Source organism: Cyphellophora europaea (assembly GCF_000365145.1).
Source record: "Cyphellophora europaea CBS 101466 unplaced genomic scaffold supercont1.3, whole genome shotgun sequence".
Lineage (NCBI taxonomy): Eukaryota > Fungi > Ascomycota > Eurotiomycetes > Chaetothyriales > Cyphellophoraceae > Cyphellophora > Cyphellophora europaea.
Window position 1 is genome coordinate 890581 of NW_008481809.1, and position 18239 is coordinate 908819.

Here is an 18239-nt window from a genome sequence, read left to right on the forward strand (position 1 = left end):
TCGCCTTGTCCTTCTTCAAAGTGACCCCACGATTGATGAGGCCATCAATGTGGTCCTTCTAACTTAGCGCTGTTGATTGATACAGATTTCGCCGACTGTGCCAATGCAGGCTCTTTCTAGCGCTTCGTGAGAAAGTAGACCACTGCATGTCCGCCCACTTGCTGCAAGTATTCGGGCCTTGGATTGAGAGAAGCGTTGGACGTTGAGCGTGAGAGCAAGACCGGCTTTGGGAGGTTGTGTGTAGTCCCCTCAGCCCTCGCGGACATTCGGGAAAGAATCTTAAGGTGGTTTTATACTACCATTGCATCCACGAGCCTAATATATAAACGTCCCTACGAAGAGCACTGCCGAGTACAATGTGCACACGGTCCACTGGGTCTCATGCCAGAAAGTCCATTTCCCCCATCTTCGCTTTTTCCAGTAGGGTTTCGGCCTTGCCACTCCAGTTTTGGGATCGCGGTCCAGTAGATCTTCTCGGTCTGGCACAGTCGGTGGAAAGACCATGTAGAAAAGCGGCGTGGCGAAGGCGGTGAGACAAATTATCCAGAGCATGGGCGGCCAAAAAGCATGAGTCAAAAGATACATCAGCTTTGCTGTGGTGTCCTGAAGTCCGCTCGTGAAGGCGCGCGAAGTACTGAGTGCCACAGCGACCAGCACGAACAGCACATATGCCAGATGTATGTAGCACTCACATGTCCAGATGATTACCACACACCGTCGCCACAGTGGAGCGCGGTTCTGTGCATCCCGTTCGCCCAATTCGCCTTTGATGCTGCCGGTTGGTTTGAAAGCCATAGGCTTGATGCCGAGCCAACTGGGAAGTAAGACACTTCGAATGACGGTAAGGCTGTGGTATGGCGTCATCCAAACATGTGCTAAAGCGTCGCGTTGTGCGAATCGATAGCTTGCCGGGAGGTATCCCACGAATTCGTGAAATCGAGTAAGAATCAAAGCGATGAAGGCGAGTCGAATCTGCCATCGCAGGTCGTTGTAATTGGCGTAAGCAACAAGCGTGCCACCAGACACAAGCACCACGGGTATGCTGACGAGCACGACCGTCAGAAAAAGACTGAAGAGCTCTCCAGCTGGGAAGAGAAAGCCAGAGAGTCGCTGGAGGAAAGTCATATTCTTGACCACATCCCCGTAGATGCAGAAATTCAACTTGATCGCCGTTTGAATCGTTCCAAGGCTCCAGCGTGTTCGTTGCTTGAGATGGCTGGTATATGTGTCCGGAATGGTCCCAAATTGCAGAGGTTCATGAACGAATGCGGTCTTCCAACCGTTGCCCAAGAGCAGACTTGAAGTGTAGACATCTTCGGCGAGAGAACCAGTGGGCCAGCCCCCTATAGCCTCCAGAGCCTTGCGTCGTATGACGTAACCACTCCCAGTGCACCAGGCGACGCCGTTGGCGTCCTTTGTCGGTTCCATGACATGAACAAACGCATCGAGAGATTGAACAAGTGGGTCGTTGTCAGGAACATTGTAGAACAGTTGTGGCGGGCAGACAAGTCCCATCTGTGGATCCTTGACCATGTGCGCCACGACACAGCGCAACCAGTCTGGCTCAGGAATCATGTCCGCGTCAAGAGCTGCAATATACTCTCCCGCTCCTCCAGGTAGTAGTTCGACCATCTCAGTGGCGGCAATGAGGTTTCCAGCCTTGAAGTGGTGGGGTTTGCCCTTGATCTTGATCCGAGCATGATAGTAGAGATTGAGGTGTTCCAGTGAGAGACCTTCGATGACGGTACGCAGTTGTAGATCCGCACCATCGTCACAAACAATGACTCTATATCGAGAAGACGGGTAGTCTTGAACGCACGCCGCTCGGACTGTATCAGCCACCACATCAACGTCCTCATTGCAACACGTGATGAAGACGTCCACACAAGGAACTTGATTGCCTTCGAGTCGAAGCTTGGGCCGGCGGCGACCTCCAGCCGAGATCAAAGTATATGCGCTGTTGAAGCATGTAGGGACTATTATGTTTCAGCATTCACCATATCGCCCTCTAGCTCTGGGGAACGTACTCGAGACAAGAAATTCTGAAGCAATAAAAAGCCAAGCTACAGGGAAAACCCGATGAAGAGTTCGCTGGGCTTCAAGGGTTGCATAAACACGGTAGGCGAAATACGCAAAGTATGCGCCCAGAGACAGTGAGGTCGCCAGTGGAGTTACAGCATGTAGTTTCGTGCGCCAAGGGGAAATCCTATCGCCATCATCGTGGGTAGCCAGTTCGTGTACGGCAGACAGCGGAGTAATGGGTTGGTCGTGAAACGTCGTGATGGCCGAAAACGGTCGGGGAACTTGAATCTAGGGATATAAGCAGGCATCCTATCAACAAACCGATGATCATACCTTGTTCACGCCAGGAGTACTGTCGACTTCAACGATCTGGGAGAATGCAGAAGCGCCAGATATTGAGCCCTGGCCAGTTCTGGTTCTGATGCGGTAGTGGATAGCGTTTGGCGTCCATAATGTAGTGCCAACAATTGACGATCGTCGACTACCAACACTCACTGTATGGGCCAGTCGAGATTGAAACTGTTGTATTGTTTCAAGGCTGTGAATGCTGTCCGAACGCTTTCTTTCGAGCTCTTCTTTCCATCTCGATGACTGGCGAGGCCTGGGCGGAGGTGGAGGGACCTCGCCGCTCTGCTCCTTAGAAAGCGGATCCCGGGGACCAGCTTCCGTGTCTGAATCGCTAGAGTATTCTGTGATGTCGCCTAGCCGCGGTTGCCAACTTACGGCCTTCCACGCCTGACTACCAATCACCACAGGTCGAGATATGTCGACAGGGTTGATGGTGGGTAGAGAGTCGTCAATTTCAGCGCTGACAGTGTTTGGGACTTCTTCTTCATCGAGAACAAATTCTGGTTGAGCTGCAGCAAATGCATCTTGCGCGCTATTGTAGATCTTATCCGAGAAAGACCGCATGCCGTAAGAGGTCCCAAAAATTGCGAGAGGAATGTGCCTAAACAGACGGAGGACAATGCGGCTATATATCGTCCACCACCTTCAACTTGCCGTTGCACTCGGAAGTGTCGGGCCCGAGTAGACCAGACTACCGGGAGTGTGTGTTGACCAAATGGACTCAACAACCATCAGTTGTGTCAGGTGGCTCAGGGCTGATTGTTTTCTCACTCCACCAAATGAACAACCTTAATGGAAGGAATGTGTGCCATTTTCAGCCTCAGAGGATCCACCGCTTCTAGATGCTACGTTGCTCGTCAGGTCGGAAAAGTTCAAAAGTGGGAACAATACACGTTGACAACGACCGTGGATATCCCGCATTTGCTGTGTTCCAATGGTGACAATCATTTTGTGCATTGATATGGTGAATGATTGATCATGCTTACTATGCAATGACCAGCGGGATTGCGACTTCAGTGCTACGAAGCAAGATACTGACTGACATCATTGAACTTGGGACAGACACAAATCGTGCAATGTGTACAAGAACGCCAGCCGCTAATCGAGATTGAATGCCGTTGAGGGTGTCCCAGGATGCGCTTTCGGAGATCTAGATGGAGGATCTCAGGAAGCTTGAATTCCGCACCACTAATTATGGCCGTCGCGGGGTGGGGTGAGGAGCGGGCTTGGCGCCAATCATTCATCGGGAACTCTTTTTCCATAGGTATGTTGCTTCAGCTCTCTACAGTAGCGGGTTCCACCCCGGCGACTACGCGGATCTCAGATTGGCGAGAATACCTCGCTAGCCTGCCCGCTCGAACCACTCCAGCCTCCGCAGCTACCTCTTACGGAAGTAGGCCAACACAAATTTATCAGCCATGGCAGCCTTTCGGCTCCGGGGTTGGCTGGGCTACCCGTCCACTCGGGGGGACGTCACTGTTGGTTGAATGCGACCCGTTCCGCGCCTGGAATCGTACAACAACAACACCATTAAACAGTATCTAAACATGAAGGTCTTCGCTCTGGTCAACGATGAAGCAAGTTAAGTCTTCAGTTCTTTGCCTGTCCGGACGTTTCAACCGTCAAAATCTGGGAACATCGGAGCTTGGTTCATTGTCCTTCGGTGGGTTAAGACACTGTTGTCCTATGTCTAACCGTACGTCTCAGGCGCAGCCAAACAGTACACAGGGTGGCCCAGCCGCAGCTCAGTATCTCTTTGTCAGAGATCAGACGAAGTAGCCACGTGCTCAGGTCTGAGAGTGGATATCGAATTGGGAAGGTCAAGTTCTGCCGCTCCGTGCCGTTATTTCCTGGATTAGGAACTAAGGAGCTGTTCACAGTATCAAAAATAGGGCTATGGCAGCCAAAGGTAAAGTAGGACAAGGAGTCGTATTACCTCGTATTCTTGGGATGCCAATGAACACCCATCCAGGCGTCGGATGACATCAATATCGTAGGCTACTTTTGCCTCACCTCTCCACATGTGTCGCCGAAGTGTTATTCGCCTCCTCCACCTTAGCCTCATGCACGCCGTGAGCAAATTGATCGACCTTGGTGTACTTGAATTTGCGGGCCGGGACCTTGTTATCGAAAAGCAAATCAATCTCGCCGAACGACCGACCCTTCGTCTCCGGTAGACGAAAGAAGCACCACAAAAGACACAAGATATTGGTCCCGGCATAGAACAGACCAGCCTTTGCACCCCAGTTCCAGGCTATGCCGCAAATCAGAAATCAGGCCGGGTGACAAGTAGATTGAGGAAATGACGTGGCTTACCTGAATCAGACAACATGCGTGGCGTGATTGAATTCTGAATGACGCCTGCCACATTGTATGAAAACCTTCCGACGGTTATGGTTTTGTATCTGAGTCGCCCGGACGGCGTCTCAGCGACGATGGGATAGCAAGTCGGCCCCATGCAAATCGTGTTGACGAAAGTACAGACGACCAACAAGATGCCAATGGCTAGTTGTGCATTGTGGCTATCGTTGAAGCCCAACCCACCAATCTATATCACGTCAGCGTCGTCCATGCGCCCCTGATCCGAACTTGACTTGACTTACCACCACCAAAGTAAGAAGCATACCCGCAAGCCCGGACATGTAGATGGTTCTTCTTCCGAAAAAAGGGAATAATGTGTAGCATATCAGCGGGCCAACCACGAAGCAGGCATTGATTCCCATGTTGAGGTTGAATGATTGGGTTTCATCGAACCCCGCGGCTTGAAGGAAGACGACCGCATAACTGGTCAGTGGATTGCCGTCCAAGATCTGGCACATCCATGTCATGCAATTCTATGTCCAGTCAGTCGACCAAACTTCGTCCTGCACCGGTCAAGAATCTCACCACTTCGGTACGACGCAGATTGACACCCCTGAAGCACTCCCAAAGGCTCGCATCTTCGGTCTCGGCCTTCTCTAATTCGGTAGTGTGCCGAATGTATGCTATCGTAGCTTCTACTTCGGCCTCCTTGTTTGGACTGTCGCTTCGGAGTCTCCCGAGGGCTTCTTTTGCGATCTCTGGCTTGTTTCGTCGAATTGCATTCCATGGTGACTCAGGGGCGAAGTAGGCACCAATACCGAGAGGAAGAGGCCAAATCCATTGCAGAATGAAAAGTAATCTCCAGCCCATCTCGCCTTCCAAGCCATCCACTGCCCGTAGGGCTCCGGCTGAAAGGAGGATACCCATACCCCAGCAGAGGCAGACATATGCAGTAACATATTCGCGCAGGACGATCGGAACCTAATTGAGACGAATTAGACTTTGACCATGGAAGTGATGGAATCTATTCGAGACCCTCTCAAGAGTCCACTGAGTCCACTGGTAACCCACAATTTCACAAGCGTAAGTTGTAGTGAGAGTCTGCAACATCGTAAGCTGGGGTTGTCCACTACTTCTAACCTGATAGCTCACCTGGAAAACACCCCACGAGATACCACACATGGCTTCCCCAAAAGCCAAAACTGACAGATTGGGCGCAAAGACTGCAATGAAGATGGCTGCACATAACCAAGCCATGAAAATCATGTAAGTCTTCCGGCTGCCAAAACGATCCTGCGCCCAAGTATTGAGAGCAAGGCCAAACAACTGTCCAACCAAAGCAGAATTCGCAAGTCCGGATTGCCACGGCGGAGTGATGGACTTCTCGCCATCCGCACCGACAACGCCGAACTTTTCTTTGAATTGGGACTGGCCAAAAAAACCGTTGATCTGCAGAACGAATTAGGGTCTAATTCGAACAAAAGAGAACTGAAACGTACAATGACAACATCATATCCTTCCATGACCAAGGCCGTAGAGAGTAGGCAACTCCAAGCCACGGCTTTCTTGTACTTCTTGATAGCAGCCCATAGTGTTAGCTGACGATCGGCAGCATCGGCCGCCTGCGCTTGCCGGATGAGGTCGATGATGTTAGTATTGCCTGATTCAAGGTGCTTGAGCTCCCTTTCGGTTGGTACAACCTTTGCTGTCTCCATGACCGCGTTCAACTGGTGAAATACAGGAGCTGTGATGAGTGAGAGCAGTCTCAAGCGAGGGGATGGAGAGAGTTCTTACATAGCTGCGCCGGCAACCGAGCCCGTTGGTCGGGGTAGGAAAGACAAGTGCTCGCCTGTTGTCGCGAGACATTGTCGGATTATGGTGTTGATGATCTAGACTGGGGAGCCTCACAGCCGTCGCATATTTTCAAACAACATTATCCGGTGGTATTGACCGGCGGGGAGTACATGATTGGTACCGGAGGCGAATGCGTGTATCCGATGATTGAAACAGCCATGAATGCCAACATAGTCCTCGGCACGACAGGACAGCTCTGAGTAGCATCTATCAGGTGATCCCTCGCTTCAGCGACGTGCAAATTGTCCGTCGACTCCTAGTCTTTCAGACTTAGGCTAAAAGTTGGGAGCACTAGTGAGAATATGGCATGGTCGCGGGGTCGAATATCCTCAGAGTATACTGGCCTCGGGTCATGAGGGTATCAACCCCGCAATTGGGCTTGATTTAAAATATCCGAACGACCTGGATAAAATGGACAAGAATTACCCGATCGGCTCTCATCATAGACAGAACCAGAGGTCTAAATCGGCACGGAGGGCCCTTCTAGAGCAAGGGATGGGGCGAGTGACTTGCGTTGCTCTCTGGGCACCCCCCACGAGCTGGACATAGAGTCTACTTCCACTTGAGCGCTAAGTCCGATAGAACTGGTTTGTTCCCAGCCTTTCCGAGCCTGTCCTTGCATGTCCTTCTCTTAAACACAACGAGGTGGTAAATGAGAGTGCTAATGCGCTCCTCCCTCGTTCAGGGCTGCTGATTGACTATACAATAGATCCTTGAGTAATAAAACCTTGGAATTGTCCAAACGAAAAAGCCTATAACCCAGGTATAGCCTATAAGACGTACTGATACTGCACACAGTAATCTTTGTGGATGAATTTTCCCCGCTTTACGACGTTGACCATCTTTTGAGGGTCGACCGGAAGGTATTATCTCCAGCAAGGCAGATTCCAAAATCACTGCAACCGCATTCACACAGAAAAACTCTAGATCTGCATAGTCGATACAGCCGTGGTTGAGCTGCCAACTGGTAAACTGGTGGATCGCCCCTGAAATCATGAACAAAGAAATCGTCATGAGCATTTTCTTCAACATAGGGTTGTGTAGCACGCGGCGTGGGAGCATGAGACGGACATAGTCGCTGTATCCGCTTAGATGAAGACGATGCCAAAAGCTTCGATTCTTATTAGCCAGCATTCTTTAGGCAGATAGGCGATACACGTACTTCTTCCAAAATCGGCCAAGGGTAAAGGCCTCTAAAGGGCTTCCAAACAAGTCTGGCCAATCTTCTGGTTCATCAACACGCAGGATGCAGATGAAGAGCACGGCTAGTGCGGCATGGATGCTGTCAAGTAGTACTATGGGCGCCCAAATCGTAGTCGTGGTGATCCAGAGCCGTATCGCCATGTCTCTCATTGGCGGTGGTTGATAGAGACATGATGGAAGTAGACGTCGAAGGAGGATTGCCTTGGCTGGTGTGAAGTCATTGCTGGTTATACGCCCCAAAAGTTGCTTGACAACCAAATGGTTAAGAAAGAGAGTTATGCTAACTTTGAAGACCAGTCGCAGGATTCTCATCCATGAAAACTTCCCATGAATAGCAGTTGTTTTGACTTCACGTTGGTCAAAGAGAAGGACGTTCTTGTAGGGGACCCTAATGAAGCGAGGATTACTTGCGACCCTGTACATGTGCGTCCAAAATCTTCTGCCGAGCTTGGTGCAGGTGGCTTTCGAGGCATCGCTGGTCTGTGCAGTCGTGCGAAGTGTCCATTTCTTGATGTATAGTAAGGATGAGAAGTGCACCAGACTGATGAGAGTGATACTCCCCCACAGCTCTGAGAGACCAGGCACAGAATTCAAATTTTGCATTGTCTGAAAGGAGACCGTAGCTGGTACCAAGATGGCAGGAAATCCATAGTGGCGATATCGGTCGGGAACGGTAAGTAAGACGCCCGCAGCAGTGTTGAGGAACAACCACGAGAGAATGGGTATAGGAGCTGCTGAAGTCATCATTGGGATACGAAGTACGAGTTTTCGGCTTTCAGCCAGGTTGTAGCAGGGGTAGGCCGAGGGGGAGAACGTGCAGGTTTGCCCCTGGTTGGATGAGCAGCGCAGCACAATGATATGCAGACTGATGTTTACCATTTGCTTGCAATCACTACTCAGGAATCTTCATTGTCTGTGCCACAATCTTCGTGCGCCACGTACGGCCGTGCGACGGTGTAGTGCATAGACGAGCACAGACCGTTCTACCCGTGCTCCGACTACAACTGGGATCGGTCTGAGATATGCAGACCTTTGACAGACGACAAAGAACGCGAGTCTAGACACAAGTACGACTCACCACTGAATAGTGGATCAACAAAGACTTCGAACAATTTGAAACATTGAAAGTACGATTAAAACATCTATTGTGTCTTTAAATGGATGTTGGTGATCTGCGACAAGGAGTCCCCGCAGTATATTGCTGTATATAAGAACCACATAGGCGCCATTTATCAATAGTTTCCTCAAACTTTTCAACAGCCGAAAAAGATATGAACCTCTGTCGCTTCTTCGCACTTCTTTATTTAACCTGCTTTGTCACTGCAGGACCTTTGGTAGCCCTTGTCGGCACCATTGCCGGCGCGGTCGGCGGAGAGGCTGCTGCGGCCGGCATTGCTGGTAGTAGTATCGCAGCAGCCGTTGGTGTCGGCGCGAGTAGTATCTGGTACGGAGGCTTTGTCATAGTCAACGGTGCATTGTACTACGGGAGTACAGTAGCAGCTGCCGGTGCAGTAGCTGGAGCTGCTGCTGGTGGCGCCGCTGCCGGTCTAGGTAAGTTACACCCGATATCCGCGTTTGGCGCTACGATTTATGATACTGACCCGGAATCTAACGGATATAGCGGGCCAGAGGGTCGAGGATGAAAAGTTGAGTAAGTCAGTTATGTCTTCAATGTCTTCGGAATCGGTCGCATCAGTAGCATCCGTAGCGTCGGTAAGCTCGGTAGAGCACGCCTCAAAAGCCTCAGAAGAGTCAAAGGCGTTGTCGATTTCGAAGGCGTCGGTAGCAGCCTCAAGGAAATCAAACTACGGCATGAAAGCGTCATTGCCGGCATTGGAGAGTCAATATGCAACAATGTCAGCTGGACCAAAAAAGTCTGAAGCCTCCAAAATCATAGCAGGCCTCAAAACAGCAGTGGCATCAATTTCCTCTTTATCAGCAAAAGCCTCGATGGTTAAAGCCTCCTTCGAAGCATCGAAAGCCTCAGAAGCTGCAAAATCCTCATCAGCACCGAAACCGACACAAACATCGAACGCATCGAAGCCAGTGAACGGACCTATTACGAGATCGCAAGAGTCGCCACCTAAAACCACAGGTAAGTACATGGCAGGGCATATTTTCTCACGTTCTTTTCCAACATGGCTAACCCCGAGTGCCCAGGTCCCGTAGCAAACTCACCAGATCCACCATCCCCAGGTAATCTTCCACCACCTCCAGGTCAACCTGTGTCGATACTTCCTCCAAGTAATCGCCCAAAAGAAGTGCCTCCTGGAGTTCCAGAGTATAACTTCCGTATGTGTCAATACGACATCATAAGGATGGGACAGAACAAGCAGAACCTCACCTTCGACAACCCCTCTGGCTACGGTGAGTCCCTCCTTTGAAAGCATACTACTATTACTGACTTTCCATGCCAGACCTCAGGATAGGTAAAATCCCCCCGACTTGCATGGTCTTAGCGACTGTAATGCTTGGAAATCCGCAGCTGGGTCCGCATCCGATTCCTATGGGTGTAGATAGCCTTCAGTGGAATAACATACAACCGGACACCATGAACGCGTTACGCAACAGCTTTGGATTGGGACCCGTTAAACCATAGAGGTAAGGGACGCTCCTATACCATCGGCCATGACAGAGACATAGAAGAAGCATCCAAACATGTGTTGTTGAGACCGACTAAGCGCGCAAGAAGCGCGGCATAGCGATCCATTGGCAATTCGGTGAGTCTGAGAAGTTTCTAGTCGTCAGGGGCTATTTTTGGTCTGTTACTGCCCAGCGATGAAGTACTAGTAGTTTGTTATGCTATCATTCAGGTTTCTTCTCTTAATCTCACAGAGTCTCGGATTCTTGGGCAGCTGCTAAACAACCTCTTCAGCCCTTTGTAATGACTATCTGATCCCGACCTGCCGCGGGTACTTAACGCACCTATGGCGCAGATTGTTTCGAGACTGGCATGTTGTCTGTGAGCGCCTGAAATCTGACGAGTAGCATACTTCCAGACGTTACTCTAAATGCCGAAGGTACCATCTATTGTCCGCTTCACTCTTATCACAATGGTTTCTTTGTCCAGAAAGTCAGGGCATTGTTCCTGCACAATGTCCTTCTCAAGAGCATTAATAGGCCAAGGCTATGTGTGATGGATCACTCCACCAGCATATCGCAGCTTCGAACATTGACCAACCACATTCATGCCAATGGCCACTTTCTAAGACTGAGGATGGCGTCGAAAGGGACGATTTACCTCTACCAGCGCTAACGCATCAAGAACGAATGTATGAGCTGGTTAATCGACCAGCCACTCCACCGCCCTTTCCAGCGAGCCCGTCGGACAGACCTACTACGAAGTACTACAGATGGTGGCTTCTTCCGAGCGTGCTAGGCTTCCTGCTAGTCCTATCTATGGTGGCGCACGTTTGCCTCAGTATCTTCTTTAGCCGAGAGAAATCTCTCAGTATAGGCCTCGTCTTAGCTAAATCCCAGCTGGAGCTGCAGCTACCAGACTTGGCTGTTACCACGACAACCTCCACTCAACATCATACAGCGGAATTGACACGAACGTCCAACCATGCGATTCAGGAGACTATCACGTGGACCAGGATTACTGACAGCATTCAGCCAAGTGAGACGCCCTTCTCCGGGATAGCGATTGTTTCCGCAGATCCCCGGACCTCAGGATCATTTCGACGATACACACGCTGGTGGCGCCGTTCAGGTATCGTCCTCGCGTTGCGAATGGTCAAGAAGAGGTTTTTCAGTCGATAAGGTAGCAAGATAAGTGAAGTACATATTCTTGGACTATGATTTTCCCCACCCATAACAGATTGTCCACCTTTTCTCAGATGTTCTACTGGCATTTCTGCCTGTAGATTGCTAGGTTTGCATGAAAAACATTCAAGTCACTCGTTTGAGTGAAGGCTCAGTAAAGTGACGGGCTGAGAAGCAGGGAGAGCTGATGTTGCGTGTGGATGCTTTCGGTGAATGTTGTGGGTGAAGGTACTCAGCGAGGGCTTTACCAGGCAACCACATCTAGAGTACTTAATCTCCACGCTCTCACCTACTATGCCCACGCCACGCCCACGACCTTTGAAATAGACAACTCAACTAGCATAGCTTTTGCCGCATCGAGCTACCAACACCCACCAGATCAACGTCCGCCGCACCACACCTCCACATCAAACACCACATACCCTCATAATGTGCATCTTCTTCCTCCCACCGCTCTGCGCTTTCTCACAGCACAGGCACGCACGCCTCAAAGCCGAGGACAACACCGCCGCCGCCCATCGCCACCTCATCAGCATGATGCGCAACCCCGACACCGGCGTCATCGCCAAATGCGTCGCGCCTACGCACGCCAACCCGTTCTTCTGCGCCAACCCACGCCTGGGCGTCGAAGTGCGTCACAGTCCCAGCAAGGAGAACCCCACGGGTGAGTATGACGCGTGTGAGACCTGCACAGCGCTCGCGAGGGGCAGACAGGCCGGCGTGTTCAAGGAGGTGGCGGAGGTGAAGAAGGGGAAGGATGGCGGGCTTCGGTGGAAAGAGATGCAGCAGGAGTGTCTGTGCGAGAGGGCGACGAGGGAGGGCGTGGAGGTGAAGGCGGAGAGTCGACCTCGTGGTCCGGTCGTGAAAGGGAATGCAAAGTGAAGGCACGGACTCCGGAGACAATGATGGCAGTGGGAAAAGTATGGCGCATGGTGGCAGAGGGATTAGATACTGGGTTTCTTACAATTGACCGATCTGATGCAGGAGAGATACAGACCAGACCTGAGCTCGGAGGTCACCGACGGGCCCAAATCACTCGCTTCCTGATCGTTAGGCTGCAACGTCCCAGGACTCAGGCCATAGCACATCTTCCTCGCCTCTAACAAGCTGTTTGAGCCTCCTCTTATCTTCTTCGCTCCACAATTCATTCTCGTCAACCACTGCGGCGACAAACGCTGCCTCGTTCCAACCTCTTTCCAGTCGCTTACCTTGCAATAGTGTTCCAGTGCCCTTTAAATCGTCCCTCCATGCACCAAACCCTCTTCTTCGATCGCCTTCGACTAGCTTTGCCAGCCCCTCTTCATCCAGCGGAGGATCAATTCCGATGTACTCGACAGATACTAACGGAGCTGCAATGGCTGGAAGATGCAGGTTGAGGAAGCGAGACTTCTTGAAATCGTGGGACACAATGATGAGCTTGTGAGGCCATTGTGAACGGGACGGTACGTTCGCAGACAAAGGATCGGAGCTCGACACTTCGAACTTCAGCGACCGTGCGGAGCTTTGTCGCACAAAGAGAGGGAACTGGATGAGGGACAGTAAGATGTTCTGATAGGAGTCTGTAGCCCATGTCTCTGGGAAGATTCGTTGGCGTAGCGCTGGCGAGCCTGTGTCTAAGCCAAAGAGGCCGCGGGCAAGTGCAAGGTCCTGGATGATTGATGAGCCGACGCCGGGGTCGTTCTCGTGCTTAGGCTGCTGCAATGGCAGGTCGAGCCACGAATTACAGAAGATGATCCACTCACCAGATAGCTTTGCCCTTCGGTTCTGGAGCAACCTCGATGGGTTTTCGTCGCTCCTCCGCTGAAGACTAGAATTGCATCTTCACCATGGCCGAGGCACTCGCCCAATTGAGTAACGCCAGCCTCAATATGCCGGATGAAGGTCTGCGTTTCCCCTGCCTGGAAAGATTCGATGAGCCACTCAGCGTGTTCGTCGTTGCCGGCGTTAGGGTTCGGCGTAGACGGACCGAGGTAGATAGCATGGCAGCAGACCACCACTAGCGTCCTTGGTGAAGCACCAGGAGACGCCATGTAGTTCTTCAAACACCTTCAACATTGGGTTGATGTCGAGCCACGGGCGACCAGCCGGCGGTCAAAGGTTTGCCCGATCCGGGAAACCCCCCTTGCACGGCAACAACAACTTGTACGTCGTCTTCAAGCCTCGTTGTCTCCACAGCCTTGATTCGACTGCGCAAATCCATGCTGACGCATACACCTGCCCTACACATATCGACAATCTCTTCAGGAGCTCGGACGTAATTCACTGACAGGCCCTCTGTCTTGGATCTGGACGTCGCTTAATAAGCGCATGACAGACCCTGCATGTCGCAGGGAGCGAAGATGCCATTTCGACACCTCCTGTTCGAGGAGAAAACATCGAGGAACCTGGGAATTATGTTTCGGCCGACGTTGTTAGCAAACCGGAAACCTGACACTGTCGCGTTGCTGATGCACTGAGGTCGAGTGACGCACGTGGCGGCCGCCCTTCATTGCCATTCACAAGCTTAAAACCTTGTACTACTACCACGGTCTTTACGATAACAACAGGTCACAAGAGTTTTGACATGCTCGGAGCTCCTCCCGTACTGGTCTTGCTTTGGAACTATATCACGTCCAAGGGTGGTAACCGCTAATGAGGCACAGTGAGAGCACTCTAACGCACGAGTACGCCTACTTGAAATCGCGTCATGTGGGATGTAGGTGCCTTCAGAGGAAGGTCCCGGGCTCTAACATGCAACTTACAACAGGCATGCGGCTTCCCGACGACCCGGGGATCACTGTATGAAGCCTCCACGGCTAGAGCAGGAGCTCAACGACTGATTTGAGCCAAAAGGTGTAAAGGTGTTGCCCGTATTGGGTTAGGAGCCCCACTTGCCACCATGTGAGTAAGCAACAAACAGCCTCTCGTATCTGTCCTTATTTCGTCCCGGCGAAGGTGATGGCTTTGATCAAGTACAGCTCTGGGCATGGATGTCAGATAGGATTTGGCCCGTTCTTTGACGTGAACTTACACCTCTCCCTTATTTCCCCTCTCGCCGCCATTCTGTTACGACCTCTCTATCTGCAGAGCAGCCCAACGCCGACAGATATCCTGGCTTGAGACTCCGAGCATTTACTACGTTCATGTAACGACTTGCATGTCATTCAAGCCCTATGAGAAGCAGTCCGGATCGGCCGAACCGGATTCGGATTTTGCAGCACGCCGGAGACACAAGCCTTCGGTGATGCAGATTCGCATACGCATACGAGAGCAACTATGCCTCGTTATCGCTATATTCTCGCTACTGGCGCTGACAATCCTGGCAGTAACGACATGGACTCAAAGTCGGCGGTACATGCTCGACAGCAGGGCGAACATGCTGCAGGTCACTGCCAACCTCAAAGCCGATGCACTGGCCCAAGAAATTGCACTTTTCAGTGATTCCGTTGTAAGCATTTCAACCAGGGACAAGCTACAAACATACATGCAGGAGTACAACCGGGGGAATATGAGTGAGGAACTTCGTGTGGACCTGGCTGTAGGTCTTGAAGATGTGAGCACCTTGCATTGCAGCTGACCATACCCAGGCTAACCTCGAACATGCTATTGCCGGAGGCGCAGACAAGTCTGTCTATCTGCAGGCCGCCGTCTACCCGCGGAGTGGCTCAAATGAGACAGGTAACCAACAAATCACCAAAGTGACCGGGCTCGGTTCGATAGGTGAATATCAACTCCCCTACACCAATCCGAATGGCAGCAAGGTCTATCTTGGAGTCGGTGATCTCGGTTATCCACCTACTCTGTATCCTAATTTCACCTATTCGGACGATCCAGACGCGATGACTGTTGCTTATGAGTCTGTAACATTACACATCAACTCCACATTGCTCCTAGGCCCGTTGTTTCTCGAGAGCAACACATCGCTCATCTCCATGACGGTTGCGGTGCTTAACAATACATCGCGGACTGATCTGCTCGGCTGGCTCACCGTGGTTCTTGATGCCAGGAATCTGTATTCCATCATCCATTCAAGAGTCGGATTGGGCAGCAGTGGCGAAGTTGTCATCATCGGTCCGGCTGGATCAATCAATGTCTTCAACACGTCTTTGGCTGGCCGTCCAGAAAGCGAAAATGCTGATATTCCTGTGCAATTCGAGCTACCACCATATCCGAATCGACATCCTGCCCGCGCAGACAATCCGTCTCTTCCCTTTCCTATGAGTCAATATCCAGCAGTCCTCCAGGCCTGGTCGAGCACTAATGATGCTATGAACAATGCTTCTCATCTGATACACACACACAACGAGAACAACGCATCTATTTCGGTCGGCTACGCTAGGATCGCTTCGCCTTTAGTGGACTGGGTCCTTGTCTTTGGTCAGACCACGGGTGAAGTCATGGGGCCGGTGAATTCCTTGCGTAACACAATCCTTGCCTGTGTTTTCAGCGTCGTGGGTGCAATCATTATCATCTGTTTCCCATTGGCTCATTATGCTGTCAAGCCGATCCAGGCGCTTCGAACCGCTACAAACAACTCGGTCACAACCTACGAAGTATATGTGCCGCCATCTATCAAGTCCGATACAGATACAGAGAAATCCTTGCTTGACTGGTCGAATGCCGAAAAAGGCTTCACAAGACCTTTTAAGAAGACCAACCCCAAGTCTGTTGTCAAGAAGACACGCGCGTTTCAGATCCCCGAGCGTGTTCCGGAGAAGAAGCACCTCGTGCATGATGAACTCACCGATCTGACCTGTAAGTTCAACGAGATGGCAGATGAGCTATCGGTGCAGTACGCCAGACTCGAGGAGCACGTGAAGACAAGGACTGCTCAACTCGAGCACAGCCGGGACGAGGCCCGAGCGGCCAATGAGAGCAAAACACTGTTCATCGCAAACGTCTCTCACGAACTACGAACACCCCTGAATGGCATCATTGGGATGTGTGCCGTAGCGATGCAGGAAGAGCATGTCTCAAGGATCCGGCAATCTCTCAAGATCATTTACAAATCTTCGGACCTCCTACTGCATCTGCTCAATGATCTTTTGACTTTCAGCCGCAGTTCTTATGGTCAGCAACTCTCGATAGAGGAAGGAAGCTTCCGGCTTGTCGATGTAGGCTCCCAGTTGGTGTCTATCTTCGAAAAACAAGCGAAAGATGCCGATGTCGGGTTGAAGGTCGTCTTCCTTGGACCTTTTTCGACGTATCCGAATTCTGGAGCTGATCCCGAAGACGCGATCGTGGCGAGGCAAGATATTGCTGGAAACTTACGCAAAATCAAGACGAACGTGCTGGCAATGGGACCGGCCGACACTGGACCACTCCGACGAATCGGGCTTCGCGGCGACAAAAACCGTATACTCCAGATTCTGATGAACCTGGTCAGCAACTCCTTGAAGTTCACGCCCGCGAAAGGTCAGATCGAAGTGCGGATCCGCTGTAAGGGTATGGTTGACCTGCCACCTGCTGACGACATGTCTAATGCCTACACGGTTGGCGATGCACTCACGACGCCAGGTAGCGAGATGCCTACCATCTCGATCCGCAAAGCTTCTGAGGCTTCGACAGCTCTGATGATGGCTGATCAGCCGCACAAGGGCCTTATATTTGATTTTGAAGTGGAAGACACCGGGTCTGGCATCCCTGAGCACCTACAGCAGGAGATTTTCAAGCCCTTCGTTCAAGGCGACTTGACACTGAGCAAGAAGCACGGCGGTACTGGATTAGGCCTTGCCATTTGCTCACAGCTGGCCGAAATGATGGGTGGTGATATCCGACTGAAGAGCACTGTCGACGTCGGTAGCACCTTTGTTCTATCACTACCGTTGAAGTATACCAAAGAAACAGTACCATCGGTGTCCGGTTCTCTGGCGGTTTCTGCTCGCCGTCTGAGCATGTCCAGTAGCGTACAGTTCGACACTTTCAGCGCCAAGTCTGGGCGTTCGAAGCAGCCACGAACACAGCCTCAGTCGGCAAGGGCTTCGATATTGACTCAAGAGAAAGAAGGCGATACAGCAAGTCTTGAACATCCCCGTATCGTTGGTTACTCCCAGCCTTTTATCCTGGACGATGATGATGGTCCGGATGAAAAGAACATATTGCCGGGGAAGCAGTCACCACGCGGTCCTGGCAGACGCTCACCACAGCCATCACGAAAGCTTCAGGACAGCTCTTCCTGGTCTCGCCTCGAATCAATACAATCAGCCACTGCCGCACCTCTTGAGCCTGCTGAGACTGCGGCTAAGACTCCCACCACCGCAACTGTCTTCGAAGCACCGAATGAGCAGAGCAACACGCTTGCCCCTGCAACCGCGGTCCCCAAGAGCCCTGCCATGCGTGTGCTCGTCGCAGAGGACAACCAGGTGAATCAGCAAGTGATACTCCGGCTCCTCAAGCTGGAGAAAGTCGCGGACGCGAGCGTCACTCTCGCCGAAGACGGTCAGCAAGCTTTGACAGCCGTCCAGCAGTCGCTAGACGACCCCGCCGCGCCGCCATACACCTTGGTCTTCATGGACATTCAGATGCCCAAGATGGACGGCATCGAGGCCACGAAGCGGATTCGTGCCTTGGGCTTTGACGCCCCCATCATAGCATTGACGGCGTTCGACCACGAAACGAACAGGAAAAATTGCGAGGAGGTGGGTATGAATGCTTTCCTGGGCAAGCCCATCAAGCGCACGGCGCTCAAGGGGGCGCTGGAGGAGTTCAAGCCGAAGGGCTAGCCAGGCGTCGGAGTGACAGAAAAGGTCGGGTGAGGAATCAAAATT

At 51.6% G+C, this 18239-nt stretch overlaps 6 protein-coding genes across 6 annotated transcripts; 3 read left to right on the forward strand and 3 right to left on the reverse strand.

Moving 5' to 3' along the window:
* Positions 1–315: 315 nt before the first annotated feature.
* Positions 316–2934, reverse strand: HMPREF1541_03223 (uncharacterized protein; the record flags this gene model as incomplete). Its single annotated transcript, XM_008717575.1, has 3 exons — positions 316–1976; positions 2028–2310; positions 2356–2934. The coding sequence occupies 3 exons, from the start codon at positions 2932–2934 to the stop codon at positions 316–318; spliced, it is 2523 nt and encodes an 840-aa protein (XP_008715797.1).
* Positions 2935–4379: 1445 nt separating this feature from the next.
* Positions 4380–6386, reverse strand: HMPREF1541_03224 (uncharacterized protein; the record flags this gene model as incomplete). Its single annotated transcript, XM_008717576.1, has 7 exons — positions 4380–4624; positions 4687–4918; positions 4974–5204; positions 5257–5652; positions 5743–5772; positions 5824–6120; positions 6171–6386. The coding sequence occupies 7 exons, from the start codon at positions 6384–6386 to the stop codon at positions 4380–4382; spliced, it is 1647 nt and encodes a 548-aa protein (XP_008715798.1).
* Positions 6387–8999: 2613 nt separating this feature from the next.
* HMPREF1541_03225 (uncharacterized protein) lies at positions 9000–10327 on the forward strand (the record flags this gene model as incomplete). The annotated part of the gene is made up of 4 exons (XM_008717577.1): positions 9000–9279; positions 9350–9823; positions 9889–10095; positions 10146–10327. The coding sequence occupies 4 exons, from the start codon at positions 9000–9002 to the stop codon at positions 10325–10327; spliced, it is 1143 nt and encodes a 380-aa protein (XP_008715799.1).
* A 1595-nt stretch (positions 10328–11922) lies between these two features.
* On the forward strand, positions 11923–12375 carry HMPREF1541_03226 (uncharacterized protein; the record flags this gene model as incomplete). The annotated part of the gene is made up of 1 exon (XM_008717578.1): positions 11923–12375. The coding sequence occupies one exon, from the start codon at positions 11923–11925 to the stop codon at positions 12373–12375; it is 453 nt and encodes a 150-aa protein (XP_008715800.1).
* Positions 12376–12543: 168 nt separating this feature from the next.
* Positions 12544–13523, reverse strand: HMPREF1541_03227 (uncharacterized protein; the record flags this gene model as incomplete). The annotated part of the gene is made up of 2 exons (XM_008717579.1): positions 12544–13188; positions 13236–13523. The coding sequence occupies 2 exons, from the start codon at positions 13521–13523 to the stop codon at positions 12544–12546; spliced, it is 933 nt and encodes a 310-aa protein (XP_008715801.1).
* Positions 13524–14629: 1106 nt separating this feature from the next.
* HMPREF1541_03228 (uncharacterized protein) lies at positions 14630–18194 on the forward strand (the record flags this gene model as incomplete). The annotated part of the gene is made up of 2 exons (XM_008717580.1): positions 14630–15025; positions 15060–18194. The coding sequence occupies 2 exons, from the start codon at positions 14630–14632 to the stop codon at positions 18192–18194; spliced, it is 3531 nt and encodes a 1176-aa protein (XP_008715802.1).
* Between the last annotated feature and the right edge of the window lie 45 nt (positions 18195–18239).